The sequence below is a fragment of the Zootoca vivipara genome, chromosome 2 (assembly GCF_965207765.1).
Source record: "Zootoca vivipara chromosome 2, rZooViv2.hap1.1, whole genome shotgun sequence".
In the NCBI taxonomy this organism is placed as follows: domain Eukaryota; kingdom Metazoa; phylum Chordata; class Lepidosauria; order Squamata; family Lacertidae; genus Zootoca; species Zootoca vivipara.
This window is the reverse complement of record NC_142584.1, coordinates 106,294,551-106,307,547: the sequence shown is the minus strand read 5'-3', so window position 1 is coordinate 106,307,547 and position 12,997 is coordinate 106,294,551. Positions and strand designations below refer to the sequence as shown.

The following is a 12,997-nucleotide window of genomic DNA, read 5'->3' as shown; positions in this document are numbered from 1 at the left end:
AACAACAATTACCAGACCTTTAGAAGGCATCTCAAGGCAGCCCTGTTTAGGGAAGCTTTTAATGTTTGATGGATTTCTGTATTTTAGTGTTTTGTTGGAAGCCACCCACAGTGGCTGGGGGAACCCGGCCAGATGGGCGGGGTATAAATAATATATTATTATTATTATTATTATTATTATTATTATTATTATTATTATTATTATTATCCCCTAGGCAGCATGGCCTAGCCTGTGCATTCTGGAGAGGCTCTTCAAACGTTCAGTATAAACAGGTAGCGAGTGCTTGAGCGGGACTGAAACTGAAAGGAATGAAGTGAGTACAGCCTCGTTCTCTTAGAGGGCAGCTCGATTACCCCCTTTGTCCTCGATCACATTCATAGGATTTTCCAACCACCACAAGAAGATATCAAGATTAGGGATCCTTGAAGCTTTTGTTCTGTCTGAATTTTTCATTGAACCAACCTAAATGTGTCTATCCTGGATAAGACATGCGGATCAGAACACAGGCAGACTTGGGTTTACACAGTTCACTAAATATTGCATACTGGGTTTCAGCTCAGATACATAGCAAAATGCATATTAAAAAAGGGATGTACTTAGTTGAAATGTGTAGATAAAGGCAGGTTTTGTGAGGAAATATATACGTTCAAAAATAATGCAAGCGTTTGGTGTTTTATTGTGGTTATTATTCGTTGTTGTTGTTGTTGTTGTTGTTGTTGTTGTTGTTGTTAAAAAGAATGACAGGAATGATAGCTCAATCTATGCAGGTCTTTCCAGGAAGCGAGGTTCCCAGATGTGCCAGGAGTATAAAATAGTATAAAATAATAATAATAATAATAATAATACTGTAATATATTTATACCCTGCCCACCTGGCTGGGTTCCCCCAGCCACTGTGGGTGGCTTCCAACAAAATATTAAAATACAGAAATCCATCAAACATTAAAAGCTTCCCTAAACAGGCCTGCCTTAAGAGGTCTTCTAAAGGTCTGGTAATTGTTGTTCGCTTTGACCTCTGGTGGGAGGGCGTTCCACAGGGTGGGTGCCACTACCGAGAAGGCCCTCTGCCTGCTTCCCTGTAACTTGGCTGCTCGCAGTGAGGGAACCGCCAGAAGGCCCTCGGCGCTGGACCTCAGTGTCCGGGTAGAACGATGGGGGTGGAGACACTCCTTCAGGAATACTGGACCGAGGCCTTTTAGGGTTTTAAAGGTCAGCACCAACACTTTGAATTGTGCTACTGTGTGACACACTCACTTTGCCATGACTGATCCGTTGGGCTCTAATTAACCACCCCATTTAACTTACATGATCTATATTTTAAATAGCATGGAAAGAGTTTACCAGCCATATTCTTCTTCTTTTTTAATTGAAATGTTTTCTCAGCAGCATTAAAATTAAAGAAATCCTAGTGACAATCTCCTCCACCTCCATGTAAGTGACCTATTGGTTAATCAGTGTATCAGTAGAACCAGGCTACCCAGAGCTTATGCTGGAACAGAGACTCAGTAGATGTTCCTACCTTGTTGGACTACATTTGCTGTGATCTCTACCCATTCCCTTCTGGGGGAGTTGCAACCGAACAATAGATGGAGGGCCACAGGCTCTTCAGCCTTGGCTTCATACAACGAGAGGGAGAAGGCTGGGATTTATTACAACTATTCATTACAGATACAGTTGTAAATCTGTATAGAAAAGAATAAACCTCATAGAGTGGTGGAAGCATAAAACACAGACATGGCTGCCAAGTTCTCCCTTTTTTTTTAAGGGAAATTCCCTTATGCTGAATAGGCTTCCTCATGAGAAAAGGGAAAACTTGGCAGCTATGCACAGAAAAAAAAATGTAGGGATAAAACAAGGTTCGAACCCAGCATGCCACAAGCATTTATATGTTGGAAAGAGTTGCATGCTGTGATGAAATGTCCCCTCTCTATTACTAAAAATGCGACACAGGAATCCAGAGGTGAAACCACCCACCCTCTTCTCCTGCCGCCTTCAAATAAGCCCCTTTTTACTTGTGGGTTTCTTAGTAAAGAGTGTCTTCCAGCTTACGTGGCCTGGTATCTTGAGAAACTCTAGGTTGTTTGACGGAATAACCTCTTGCCTACAGTAAAGGGTCTCACTCAGTTTGATTCCCCACTGCAAAAGTTTGCCCTTTCCACTCTGGCAACTTCGTGGCACCCCCGGTTATCCTCCTAAGCCTCCTCAGTGTAACTCTAAGACACAAACTGTCGCCTCTATTCCTGAGGTAAGTTTTGTCCTCTATTGAGCCACCACTTCTGTGAGTTCTCATACCCAGCTGGAACAATAATGATGATTCTTCTTGACACAAAAGAGATGAATTTTATTATCTTAAAACATATTAGTGTCTTTAACATTTAATGTGTTTATCAGCTTTGTTTCATTTGTACAATAACTCAGTCAAACATTTAACATCAAACTTTCCTAGACCATATCTAAATTCCCACTCTCCTGGCCTCTCAACTTTCTTCACATCACACCACTCCCTCCCCCTCTCCCTAACTGACCAAACCGCTGCTCCCTCCTTTTAAACTGGGAACAGTCCCGCCCCTGACCATTAGGTCCAGTCGTGACAGACTCTGGTTGCGGTGCTCACCTCGCGTTATTGGCCAAGGGAGCCAGCGTACAGCTTCCAGGTCATGTGGCCAGCATGACAAAGCTGCTTCTGGCGAACCAGAGCAGCAAATGGCAACACCGTTTACCTGTTTATCTACTTGCACTTTGACGTGCTTTCGAACTGCCAGCTGGGCAGGAGCAGGGACCGAGCAACGGGAGCTCGCCCTGTCTTGGGGTTCGAAACGCCGACTTTCTGATCGGCAAGCCCTAGGCTCTGTGGTTTAACCCACAGGACCACCCGCGTCCCTTCTACTCAGAGTAGACACATGGAAATCAATGGTCCTATCTTAGTCTTGTCCTTTAATGGTAGTCTCCTCTGAGTATGACTTATTTTGGAGGCAGCCTTTTGACTTTCCCCCTGCACCTTCTCCCATTTTATGTAAAAGCAAAGTCTCTCTGACCCCCGGCCTAAATTCTGATGCTGCCAAGATGTAACCTCCTCCCACTGGGCGAGCAAAACCAGTCGGTCATTGACTTTTGCTTACATACAGATGGGCAGATGCTCCCACGGCCAGGTGTTTTTCATATGAAAGTCTGGATCCTCAGCTGTACGTAACTTTCCTCTTCAGAGCGGGCTGTAGGGGATACTGGGGAGCAGGAGAACCCCATTAGAGTGAGTCTGTAAGGAACAGAAATGTGATGTGAGCTGGCCATGGGGGATAACTCAGAACATTACCAAAAACTGGAACCACAGCAACTCTAGACCATAAATGAATGGATATGTTAAGTCTAAATATGTACAAAACGCACAAAATATGTAAGCTGGAAAGGGTATGCAGATCAGAACACAGGTATCATTTGATTTTCACAGTACACTAAGTACCGCAATCCAGATCTCAGCTCAAAAACATACAAAATGCATATAAAATGGATACGTTAAGTCTAAATATGTACAAAATGCACAAAATATGTACAAAATGCACATTTCGTGGGAGGGAAACACTTTCAAAAGTAAATCAAACGCTGTGTAGTTTTTAAAGTGAGGTTTTTTTTGACACTTTAGGATGGGTTGAACTGATGAACAAAACTTAAGTGAAACATGCAAGACTTATCTGGAGAAGAAATCAACTAATATATTCATTCTCGATTCAGTAATCACCGAATCACCTTCCCATAGATGCTTACGTCTCCTCCCCCCCCAAATCCTTCCTAAGCAAACTGAGACTCTGTCAATGTGGCTGTCTTTGCTCGTCCCTCTTCATAACCCTGCTGGTTCTAGGAGAACAGGTGGCAGGAGAGCTGGTCGCAGCAGGATTGGAAGACACCCTGGCTTCTTCACCAACCTGACTCTTCTCTACCTATTGGCCCCCCTCCTCTTCAGCTTCTGCTTCTCGCTCTGATTCTGGACTTCCCTCTGCCACACCTCCTCCTCCCAGTCTGCTCTCTCTTCATTGTCATAGCTGACAAGTTTTCCCTTTTCTCGCGAGGAAGCCTATTCAGCATAAGGGAAAATCCCTTAAAAAAAGGGATAACTTGGCAGCTATGCTCATTGTCACCCCACCACCAATCTCCAGCCTTTGATCCTTCTTCCCTTGGGAGTTACCTACCTGGTGCCTTCCACCACTTCTCTGTGTCCAGCCAGTCCATGACATTGGGTGCTGACAGAAGAGTCACACAATTTATTCACTTAAGCACTGCATCTTGTTCTGACAGCCAGGCTATTCTTTGGTTGTATTTGTGGACATTGGTATTAACTCCATGGCCAAAGGATAGGAGGATTGCAATAACCTTGGGCTGAATCCTTTTAAGTTCTACTCAGAGTAGACACATGGAAATCAATGGTCTTAGTCATGTCCTTTAATTGTAGGTCTCCTCTGAGTATGATTGGATTTCTGTATTTTAGTGTTTTGTTGGAAGCCGCCCAGAGTGGCTGGGGGAACCTGGCCAGATGGGCGGGTTATAAATAATAAATTATTATTATTATTATTATTATTATTATTATTATTATTATTATTATGACTTATTTTGGAGGTAGCCCTTTGTCTTTCCCCCTGCATCTTCTCCCAATTTATGTAAAAGCAGGGTCCCTCTGACCCCTGGCCTACATTCGGATCCTGCCAAGATGTAGCCTCCTCCCACTGGGTGAGCAAAGCCAGTCGGTCATTGACTTCTGCTTACGTACAGATGGGCAGATGCTCCCACGCCCAGGTGTTTTTCATACAAGAGTCTGGATCCTCAGCGGTACCTAACTTTCCTCTTCAGAGTGAGCTGCAGGGGATACTGAGGAGCAGGAAAGTCCATCAGGGTGAGTCTGTAAGCAACAGAAATGTGATGCGAGCTGACCATGGGGGTTAACTCAGAACATTACCAAAAGTTGAAATCACAACAACTCTACATCACAAATCAGAGTGTCTCTTAAAATGGATGAGAATGGGGGAATGTTCTCTGGAGAACAGGTAAACAATTTGCCATAGGAAAGGAAATCAGAAACTTGAGTTCTAGCAGTGTCAATGTTGTTGCTGTTTTGGGTTTGTCTTTGGCGATTTCAATGATAACCCCTTCTGCCAGACTGTGCAACAATAGATCTGAAGAAACCTAATTCCTGGAATAGCTGAAGCACAGTTTGGAGATGCCTTGGAGTATCCGGGTGTTGATGCCCCAGGAGATCTGAGCAAGGTGAAGATACTTCTCAATGTCTCCATTTAAGGTGTAGCTGTTAAGATGTGCATGATCGAGAGATGTGATATACCCAGTTACCTGTTGCATTCATAATTTAGAGGAACCAAAACTTCTGTTTAGTAAAAGAGGACTTAATAACTATATATGCTTATGATGGTACAGGGACTAGAAACCATCAAAATATCAGGAAAAACTGGACAGTGTCTCCTGGCACCTTAAAGAGTTTTTATTGCGTGGACAGGCAGAGTCCCCCAAACCCCAGGCGACCCCTGAACTGAATAATGACTCAAGACAACTTGCTATGGGATTAAAATTGGCCACAACTTTATTAAGATTCAGATGTAGGGAGACCTTGGCTCAGGCACTGGGCGTTTATCCCTCCCAGTCCCCAGCCGGGGATCTGGGAGACTTCAGGATTATCCAGAATGTGTGGGGATTGGGCTGGCTCTGGAGAACATATGTTCAAGCAGAGAGCCCGCCCCCTGTTTGCTACCTCTGGAGGGGAGAGCAATGACAACCTTTTGGCATACGGCCAATGCCTCCCCTCTAGACCCCTAGTATCGCCGCCGCAAAGGGGGCGTGGGACACAGCTCCACGCCCCCCCCCCATTTAGGAAGATAGAGTAAAGGATTCCGCCCAAAGCCTGAAACCCCAAAGTTGTGACGTATTGGTACGGGAAAGGCGAAACCTGCCAGTGCAGGAAAATCCCTTTCCGGCCCTTCAACAGTGGCCCTAATGTAGCAGCGCCCACGTACCTGTGGAAAAGAGGTTAACCTGCAAAAGAAGACTTAAACAAGGATGTGGAGGGTGGGAGAAGCACTGGAGCAGACTGCCGCTTCACAGGTAAGATTCACCTTCTATTGTGTGGGCTGTATGGTCCCTCCCCATACCTGGCCAGTCCCCTGGCAATGCCTCCCCAGGCAGGATTGGACGATTGGCTGGGGTAGGCGGAGACTCCAGGTATCTAGCTTGGGGAGGATGCAGCCAGTCCGAACTACCAGGTAGCCGGTCTGGGATCCACGGGGCTGTGCACGGCCATGCAAAAGTCGCCCCCCATTTAATGTGGGGAGCGGTCATAGTGGTATATGTTCTTTTGTAGGCAGGGACATACAAAAAGCAGATTTGTTTGATACTGACCCTTTCATTTGGGTTTCTTCTTGTATTCAACCTTGGTTGCATTATTCTAATGTCTCATATTCTAATGTTTCCCACCACACCCCTATTTCTGATTCGTTCAGCTGCAGCTGCCATGCTTCATTTTTGGACTTCACCCTCCTCCTTCTGTCTCCTGTTCTTCCTCCTGGCTTCCAGCTCTGCCTCTGATGATGATGATACTGTGGTGGTCACCAGCAGTGGTCCTATTAAAGGCAAAATACTCCCAGCTGGCACTGGCTCTGTGACCGCCTACCTTGGCATCCCCTATGCTGAGCCCCCCGTGGGAAAATTGCGCTTCCAGAAGCCAGTTCCACATCAGCCGTGGAGCCAGGTCTTGGAGGCCACCACCTTTGGCAACTCTTGCCTTCAGTTAAACATTGAACAATTGCCATTTGCAGAGCTATTTGCTGCTAACACACCACTTTCAGAGGACTGCCTCTTCCTCAACATCTGGGTGCCCCACCCACGGCCAGTCACACCAGTGCCCATCCTCCTATGGATCTATGGCGGGGGTTTTACCATTGGCACAGCCTCTTTGGATATGTACAATGGGGCCTTGTTAGCAGCTACAGAGAATGTCATTGTGGCCTCCATGAATTACCGCCTGGGGAGTCTGGGTTTCCTGTACCTGCCCCCAGATGCCCCAGGAAACGTTGGCTTGTGGGACCAACATCTGGCTCTGAAGTGGGTGAGTGAGAACGCAGCTGTGTTTGGCGGTGATGCAGCCCGGATAACTCTCCTTGGCGAAAGTGCTGGAGGAGCCGCAGTTGGTTTCCACCTGCTTTCACCGGCAAGCCAACCCCTTTTTGCCCGTGCTGCGCTTCAGAGTGGGGTTCCCAATGCTCCCTGGGGTTGGAAGAATCCTAAAAATGCCCTAAGAGATTCAGTGACAGTGAGTCGCCTCATGGGGTGTCCTGAAGCTAACCACAGTGCTATGGTAAGCTGCCTACAGGGGATGGAAATGAACAGCAAAACGTTTGCTGCCTTGCAAGCTTTCTTATCATTGACAACGGATGGGGAGTTCCTCCCAGTTGATCCCTCAAAGTGGCTGGAGATTGGTCTTGTTCACGGCAAACCCATTCTCGCTGGTGTCACTGCTGATGAAGGGTCAACTATGGTATTTTTTATGTATCCTAACATGACATTGAAGGATGGAAAAATGACCCGGGAGCAGGCCCTTAAAGCAGTCAATGGAACTTTCACAGCAGAAGCCAAAGAAGATGTTGACCAGGATGTGTTACAGAAGTACACTGAAGGTAGCCATGGGCCAGAACAATATCGTTTGGCCATGACTCATTATATGGGAGATTACTACTTTGTGTGCCCACTGCTTGAATTTGCTGAGAAGGTGGGGAAAGATAAGAACCCAGTTTATGTTTACTCCTTCGACCACCGCAGTCCTGACTCTATTTGGCCTGAATGGGCGGGGACACCCCATGGAGCTGAGGTACCTTACTTGTTTGGAAGCGTGGAATTAGTGTTGCAAACAAACCGATCGGAGGTGAAGGCCGCTGAAGCCGAATTGAGCCGGCAAGTGATGCGATACTGGGCAGAATTTGCCAGAAGCGGGTAAGGCATTAATCAAACACTTTTGGCTCATCTGTGTCATTGATGGCACCTTTGTACAGCTTGTGAATGTGGTTCAGCTTGAATGTTGTGGGTGGTCCACTTCCCAGGCTCTTTCCTTTGCTAAAAGGCTTCCATTTTGTGGAGGACGGGTGGGATCCTCTCTGTCCAGTCATTGGGAGCTTCCCTCCCCAGGCCACACCTCTCATTTGCTGGGTTCTGTGCCATCCTTGAGGGCTTTTTCCAGGCTGGAATGTGTCCTTGAAATGTGATAATATCTCTTCCGTGCCCCGGTGGGGAGATCGGTGTTTTCATGGCTGGAATGTAGCCTATTGTACAAGGCAAGAGTCACATCCATTGACTGGCCCACTGTTGCCCTCACCCAACACTGGGTCCCAAAAGGTTATGTATGAGGTAATGTGGCCCCTGCTCTGAAAGGCGTTCTCCACCTCTGCTGTAGTTATCATGGACAATGCCTGACTGCACCTGTGTGAAAGCTTCTACCACAGCATGTGTGATCTTGGAGGGCACCATTTTGAGAAACACAGCCATTTTACCTAATGAGAATCTTTTGCCCATATACAGGACTGCTGTCAGCAACTGGAATCCTTGCACAGCTGCCCACTTCTGATGTCGGCTATGGGGCAACTTTTATTTCTGGCACAGCACTCTCGGCAGCACTGGGAGCAGGGTTTAGACAGCATTTAAATTCTGGCGTGGACTATCTATTTATTACATTATACAACACTGGAAGCTTCACTCTGCAAACCAATCTGCCGCTGAGATATGGCTCTGATTTCTTTGTTTCCTCTTCAGGAATCCCACTGGGTCCATGAGAGATGAGGCACAGTGGCCTGTCTACAACGCCACAGAGCAGAAGTTCTTCCACATTGGCACAGATGTGGCAGGCCAGCTCAAACAGATGTCGCCTAGCCCACGATGCGAATTCCTGAGCTCCCTGCATTCTAAGGCCATACAAAAAGGTGTGATCAGGGCCCTTTTGGGAGAGGAACCATATGCAGTTCCCCGCTCTGGAGTAGAATCACAGGACAGAATCAGAGAATTGTAGAGTTGGAACAAACCCCAAGGATCATTTAGTGCAAGCCCCTGCAATACAGGAATAGGCAGGTGGCTTGTGAGGAGGTGATGGCCTTGGTGTGATCAGATTCATGCTCCTACTGCAGCCACTAGTGAGAAATAAGGAGAAGGGATATCACTGAAAGTAGGCAATACTTCTGTGAGAGCTGCACAAAGAGGTGGCATTGAGGGCATATGTTCTAGGCCCACACCCCAGGAGAGGGACCACGGACAGGATCCCACCTTTCCTGCTTCTCTTCTTCACCTCTGCAACCTGCTTGTACACCTGCCTGTCACCCTGGCTCAGACAAGGGGTGGGTGGATGAAAAGGCCAAGCAGTGGATGTCCCTGTCTGCTTGCCTCTCCATCTGGCAAACAAGCCGGTGGTAGCAAGGAGGAGAAAGGTGAATCATACCAGCAGGTGATAATGCCAGAGTGGCGGTTTACTCGGTAAGAGAAGGGGCCTCATGACGTGTGCTTTGTTCAAGGGCCCTCCGAAACTTGGAACCAGTGCTATCTTCTGTTAGCCCAGAATGTTCTAGAACAAGGCCCAAATATGCCCCTCTCTAAGAAAGTTTTGCCTCAGCATTCCAGGCGCCAATGGTGAAAGCGGAACATCATCTAGCTGTTCTTTCTCACATCACGGTCCTTTTTCTTTTATCATAGGTTCTCCACAAACTCCCCACAGCAGTATTCTTCCCTCAGTACTCCAAGGTTCCTCCTCTCCATTTCCCTCACTGGCTTATCCACCCTCCAAAGGCCATTATCTCAACACTCCAAATCCCTTAGCAACAGGTGCCAAGGCTGCCTCAAACCAGAGCCAGTGTGGTGTAGTGGTTAAGAGCAACAGACTTGTAATCTGGGGAACCGGGTTCACGTCCCCGTTCCTCCACAAGCAGCTGCTGGGTGACCTTGGGCTAGTCACACTTCTTTGAAGTCTCTCAGCCCCACTCACCTCACAGAGTGTTTGTTGTGGGGGAGGAAGGGAAAGGAGAATGTTAGCCGCTTTGAGACTCCTTCGGGTAGTGATAAGGCGGGATATCAAATCCAAACTCCTCCTCCTCCTCCTCCTCCTCCTCTTCTTCTTCTCAGCCTTCACTTGCTTACAATTCAATCCCTTTCCTTGTTTTCCCAGGCAACTGGTCTTAATGAAACATATTATAACAGCAAGAACATTAAACAACTTAACAAAATGTGGCGAATAGATAAATTATCTCCCACACATCTTTTCATGAGTCCTTTCCCCCCTAAATTGCCGGCAGCTGCAGGAATGTGAGGAACTGAATTTAAGAATGAAGAAATGAGAAACTGGGAGAACCAAAATTGGCAGATCTGTCGATCTTTAGTGGCTACTGGTCAGGGATGATCAGGCCAACAACAACATCTGGAGAGCCACAGGTTCCCCATCCTCTGCTTTTTTAAAAAGGCCTCATCAGTTCCCACAGCATTCTGGTACAGGAGACATGCTGGCTGCATGCTGTGGAAAAGGAAACCTTGTTATTGTCATTGTAGGAGTAGCAGCAATTTTTTTTAAAAAAAATAATGGTAAAGTGAGGGGGGAATGAAACACCTGTTCCCCTCAGCCACCTCAGAGAGCTTTGCCCCTGAAGCAGCTTAAGACCCCATCTTCAGTGGGGCATGGAGGGTACCATAAAAATGTGGGGAGGGGGATTCTGCTTTTGATTAAAACCAAACGTCAGGAGACTGAGCAATCTCCTGCATGGATAGTTGTTTGACCTTCTGCTGATCCGTTCTTTCCCTCTGTCCCACCTTTGTCTTTCGCAGAAAAATCTCCAGAAGTTCCTGCTTCATCTACTTTGGAGAAAGATGTGAACAGTACAACACAAACTTAGAGAGGCAGAACAGGAAATATCTCGCAGCATGTGAAAATGGAATCTCTGAAATGGGGGAAATAATGTCTTAGGAACAGTTTCAGCTGGGCCTGCTCCTTAACACAACTATTCACAACGCAGCTGTTCATTGGGACAAACCTGACTGGAGAAATAAACAAATGTTTTGATAGGAATTTAATGAAAATGTAAATCCCGCTCAGGCATTTGGTACTCTGGGCAACTGAGTGCATGAATGGGATCTGCAGAAGACATGGGCTCATTTAGGGTTTCCATCCCCAAGGAGGGAGCCACCTGCATGGAATCATAGAATCAGAGTTGGGAGGGGCCCAAGAGTCATCTAGTCCTACCCCCTGTAATGCAGGAATCTAAATCTAAAGCATCCATGACAGATGGCCTATAGGACTCCTTTATGCTAATGTCAGAAATGCTAATGTCAGAAATGCATCCCCTAGGCCGCATGGCCTACCCTGTGCATTCTGGAGAGGCTCTTCAAACGTTCAGTATAAACAGGTAGCGAGTGCTTGAGCGGGACTGAAACTGAAAAGAATGAAGTGAGTACAGCCTCGTTCTCTTAGAGGGCAGCTGGATTACCCCCTTTGTCCTTGATCACATTCATAGGATTTTCCAACCACCACAAGAAGATATCAAGATTAGGGATCCTTGAAGCTTTTGTTCTGTCTGAATTTTTCATTGAACCAACCTAAATGTGTCTATCCTGGATAAGACATGCGGATCAGAACACAGGCAGACTTGGGTTTACACAGTTCACTAAATATTGCATACTGGGTTTCAGCTCAGATACATAGCAAAATGCATATTAAAAAAGGGATGTACTTAGTTGAAATGTGTAGATTAACTAATTCAACTAATTCCGCTGCCCACCTCCATGGTGAAGGCAGATTTCGTGAGGAAATATATACGTTCAAAAATAATGCAAGCGTTTGGTGTTTTATTGTGGTTATTATTAATTGTTGTTGTTATTATTATTATTAAAAAGAATGACAGGAATGATAGCTCAATCTATGCAGGTCTTTCCAGGAAGCAAGGTTCCCAGATGTGCCAGGAGTATAAAACAACAACAACAACAACAACAACAACAACAGCAGCAGCAGCAGCAGCAGCAACAACAACCACAACATATTATTTATACCCCACCCATCTGGCTGGGTTCCCCCAGCCACTCTGGGCGGCTTCCAACAAAATATTAAAATACAGAAATCCATCAAACATTAAAAGCTTCCCTAAACAGGGCTGCCTTAAGATGTATTCTAAAGGTCTGGTAATTGTTGTTCTCTTTGATCTCTGGTGGGAGGGCGTTCCACAGGTGGGTGCCACTACCGAGAAGGCCCTCTGCCTGCTTCCCTGTAACTTGGCTTCTCGTAGTGAGGGAACCGCCAGAAGGCCCTCGGCGCTGGACCTCAGTGTCTGGGTAGAACGATGGGGGTGGTGACACTCCTTCAGGTATACTGGACCGAGGCCTTTTAGGGCTTTAAAGGTCAGCACCAACACTTTGAATTGTGCTACTGTGTGACACACTCACTTTGCCATGACTGATCCGTTGGGCTTTAATTAACCACCCCATTTAACTTACATGATCTATATTTTAAATAGCATGGAAAGGGTTTACCAGCCATATTCTTTTTTTAAAAAATCAAAATATTTTCTCAGCAGCATTAAAATTAAAAAAATCCTAGTGACAATCTCCTCCACCTCCATGTAAATGACCTACTGGTTAACCAGTGTATCAGTAGAACCAGGCTACCCAGAGCTTATGCTGGAACAGAGACTCAGTAGAAGTTCCTATCTTGTTGGACTACCTTTGCTGTGATCTCTACCCATTCCCTTCTGGTGGGAGTTGCAACCGAACAATAGATGGTGGGCCACAGGCTCTTCAGCCTTGGCTTCATACAACGAGAGGGAGAAGGCTGGGATTTATTACAACTATTCATTACTGTCACAGGGGTGTTGATGGGCTACTTCAGAGTAACGACGCCACACCGCTCTGCATTTTATCTTTTATTTGGTGCTGCGTATTTACAGTGCTAAAGGCAGTGCTATTTACAGAGACACATCTTAACCGCTTGAGTCAGAACC

General features: G+C 46.3%; 1 protein-coding gene across 3 annotated transcripts; it reads left to right on the top strand.

The window, feature by feature from the left end:
* The first annotated feature begins 4,738 nt into the window (after nucleotides 1–4,738).
* LOC118081094 (cholinesterase-like) lies at nucleotides 4,739–12,168 on the top strand. 3 transcript variants are annotated; one of them, XM_035107260.3, is made up of 4 exons: nucleotides 4,739–4,878; nucleotides 6,491–7,976; nucleotides 8,790–8,956; nucleotides 10,836–12,168. In XM_035107260.3, exons 1-4 carry the CDS (start codon nucleotides 4,758–4,760, stop codon nucleotides 10,901–10,903), a joined length of 1,842 nt encoding a protein of 613 aa, XP_034963151.2. In that variant the 5' UTR covers nucleotides 4,739–4,757; the 3' UTR covers nucleotides 10,904–12,168. The 3 variants fall into 3 exon arrangements, with proteins under 3 accessions (XP_034963151.2, XP_034963153.2, XP_034963155.2); XM_035107262.3 differs by having other exon boundaries at nucleotides 4,788–5,249; XM_035107264.3 differs by having other exon boundaries at nucleotides 4,834–5,029.
* Nucleotides 12,169–12,997: the final 829 nt, after the last annotated feature.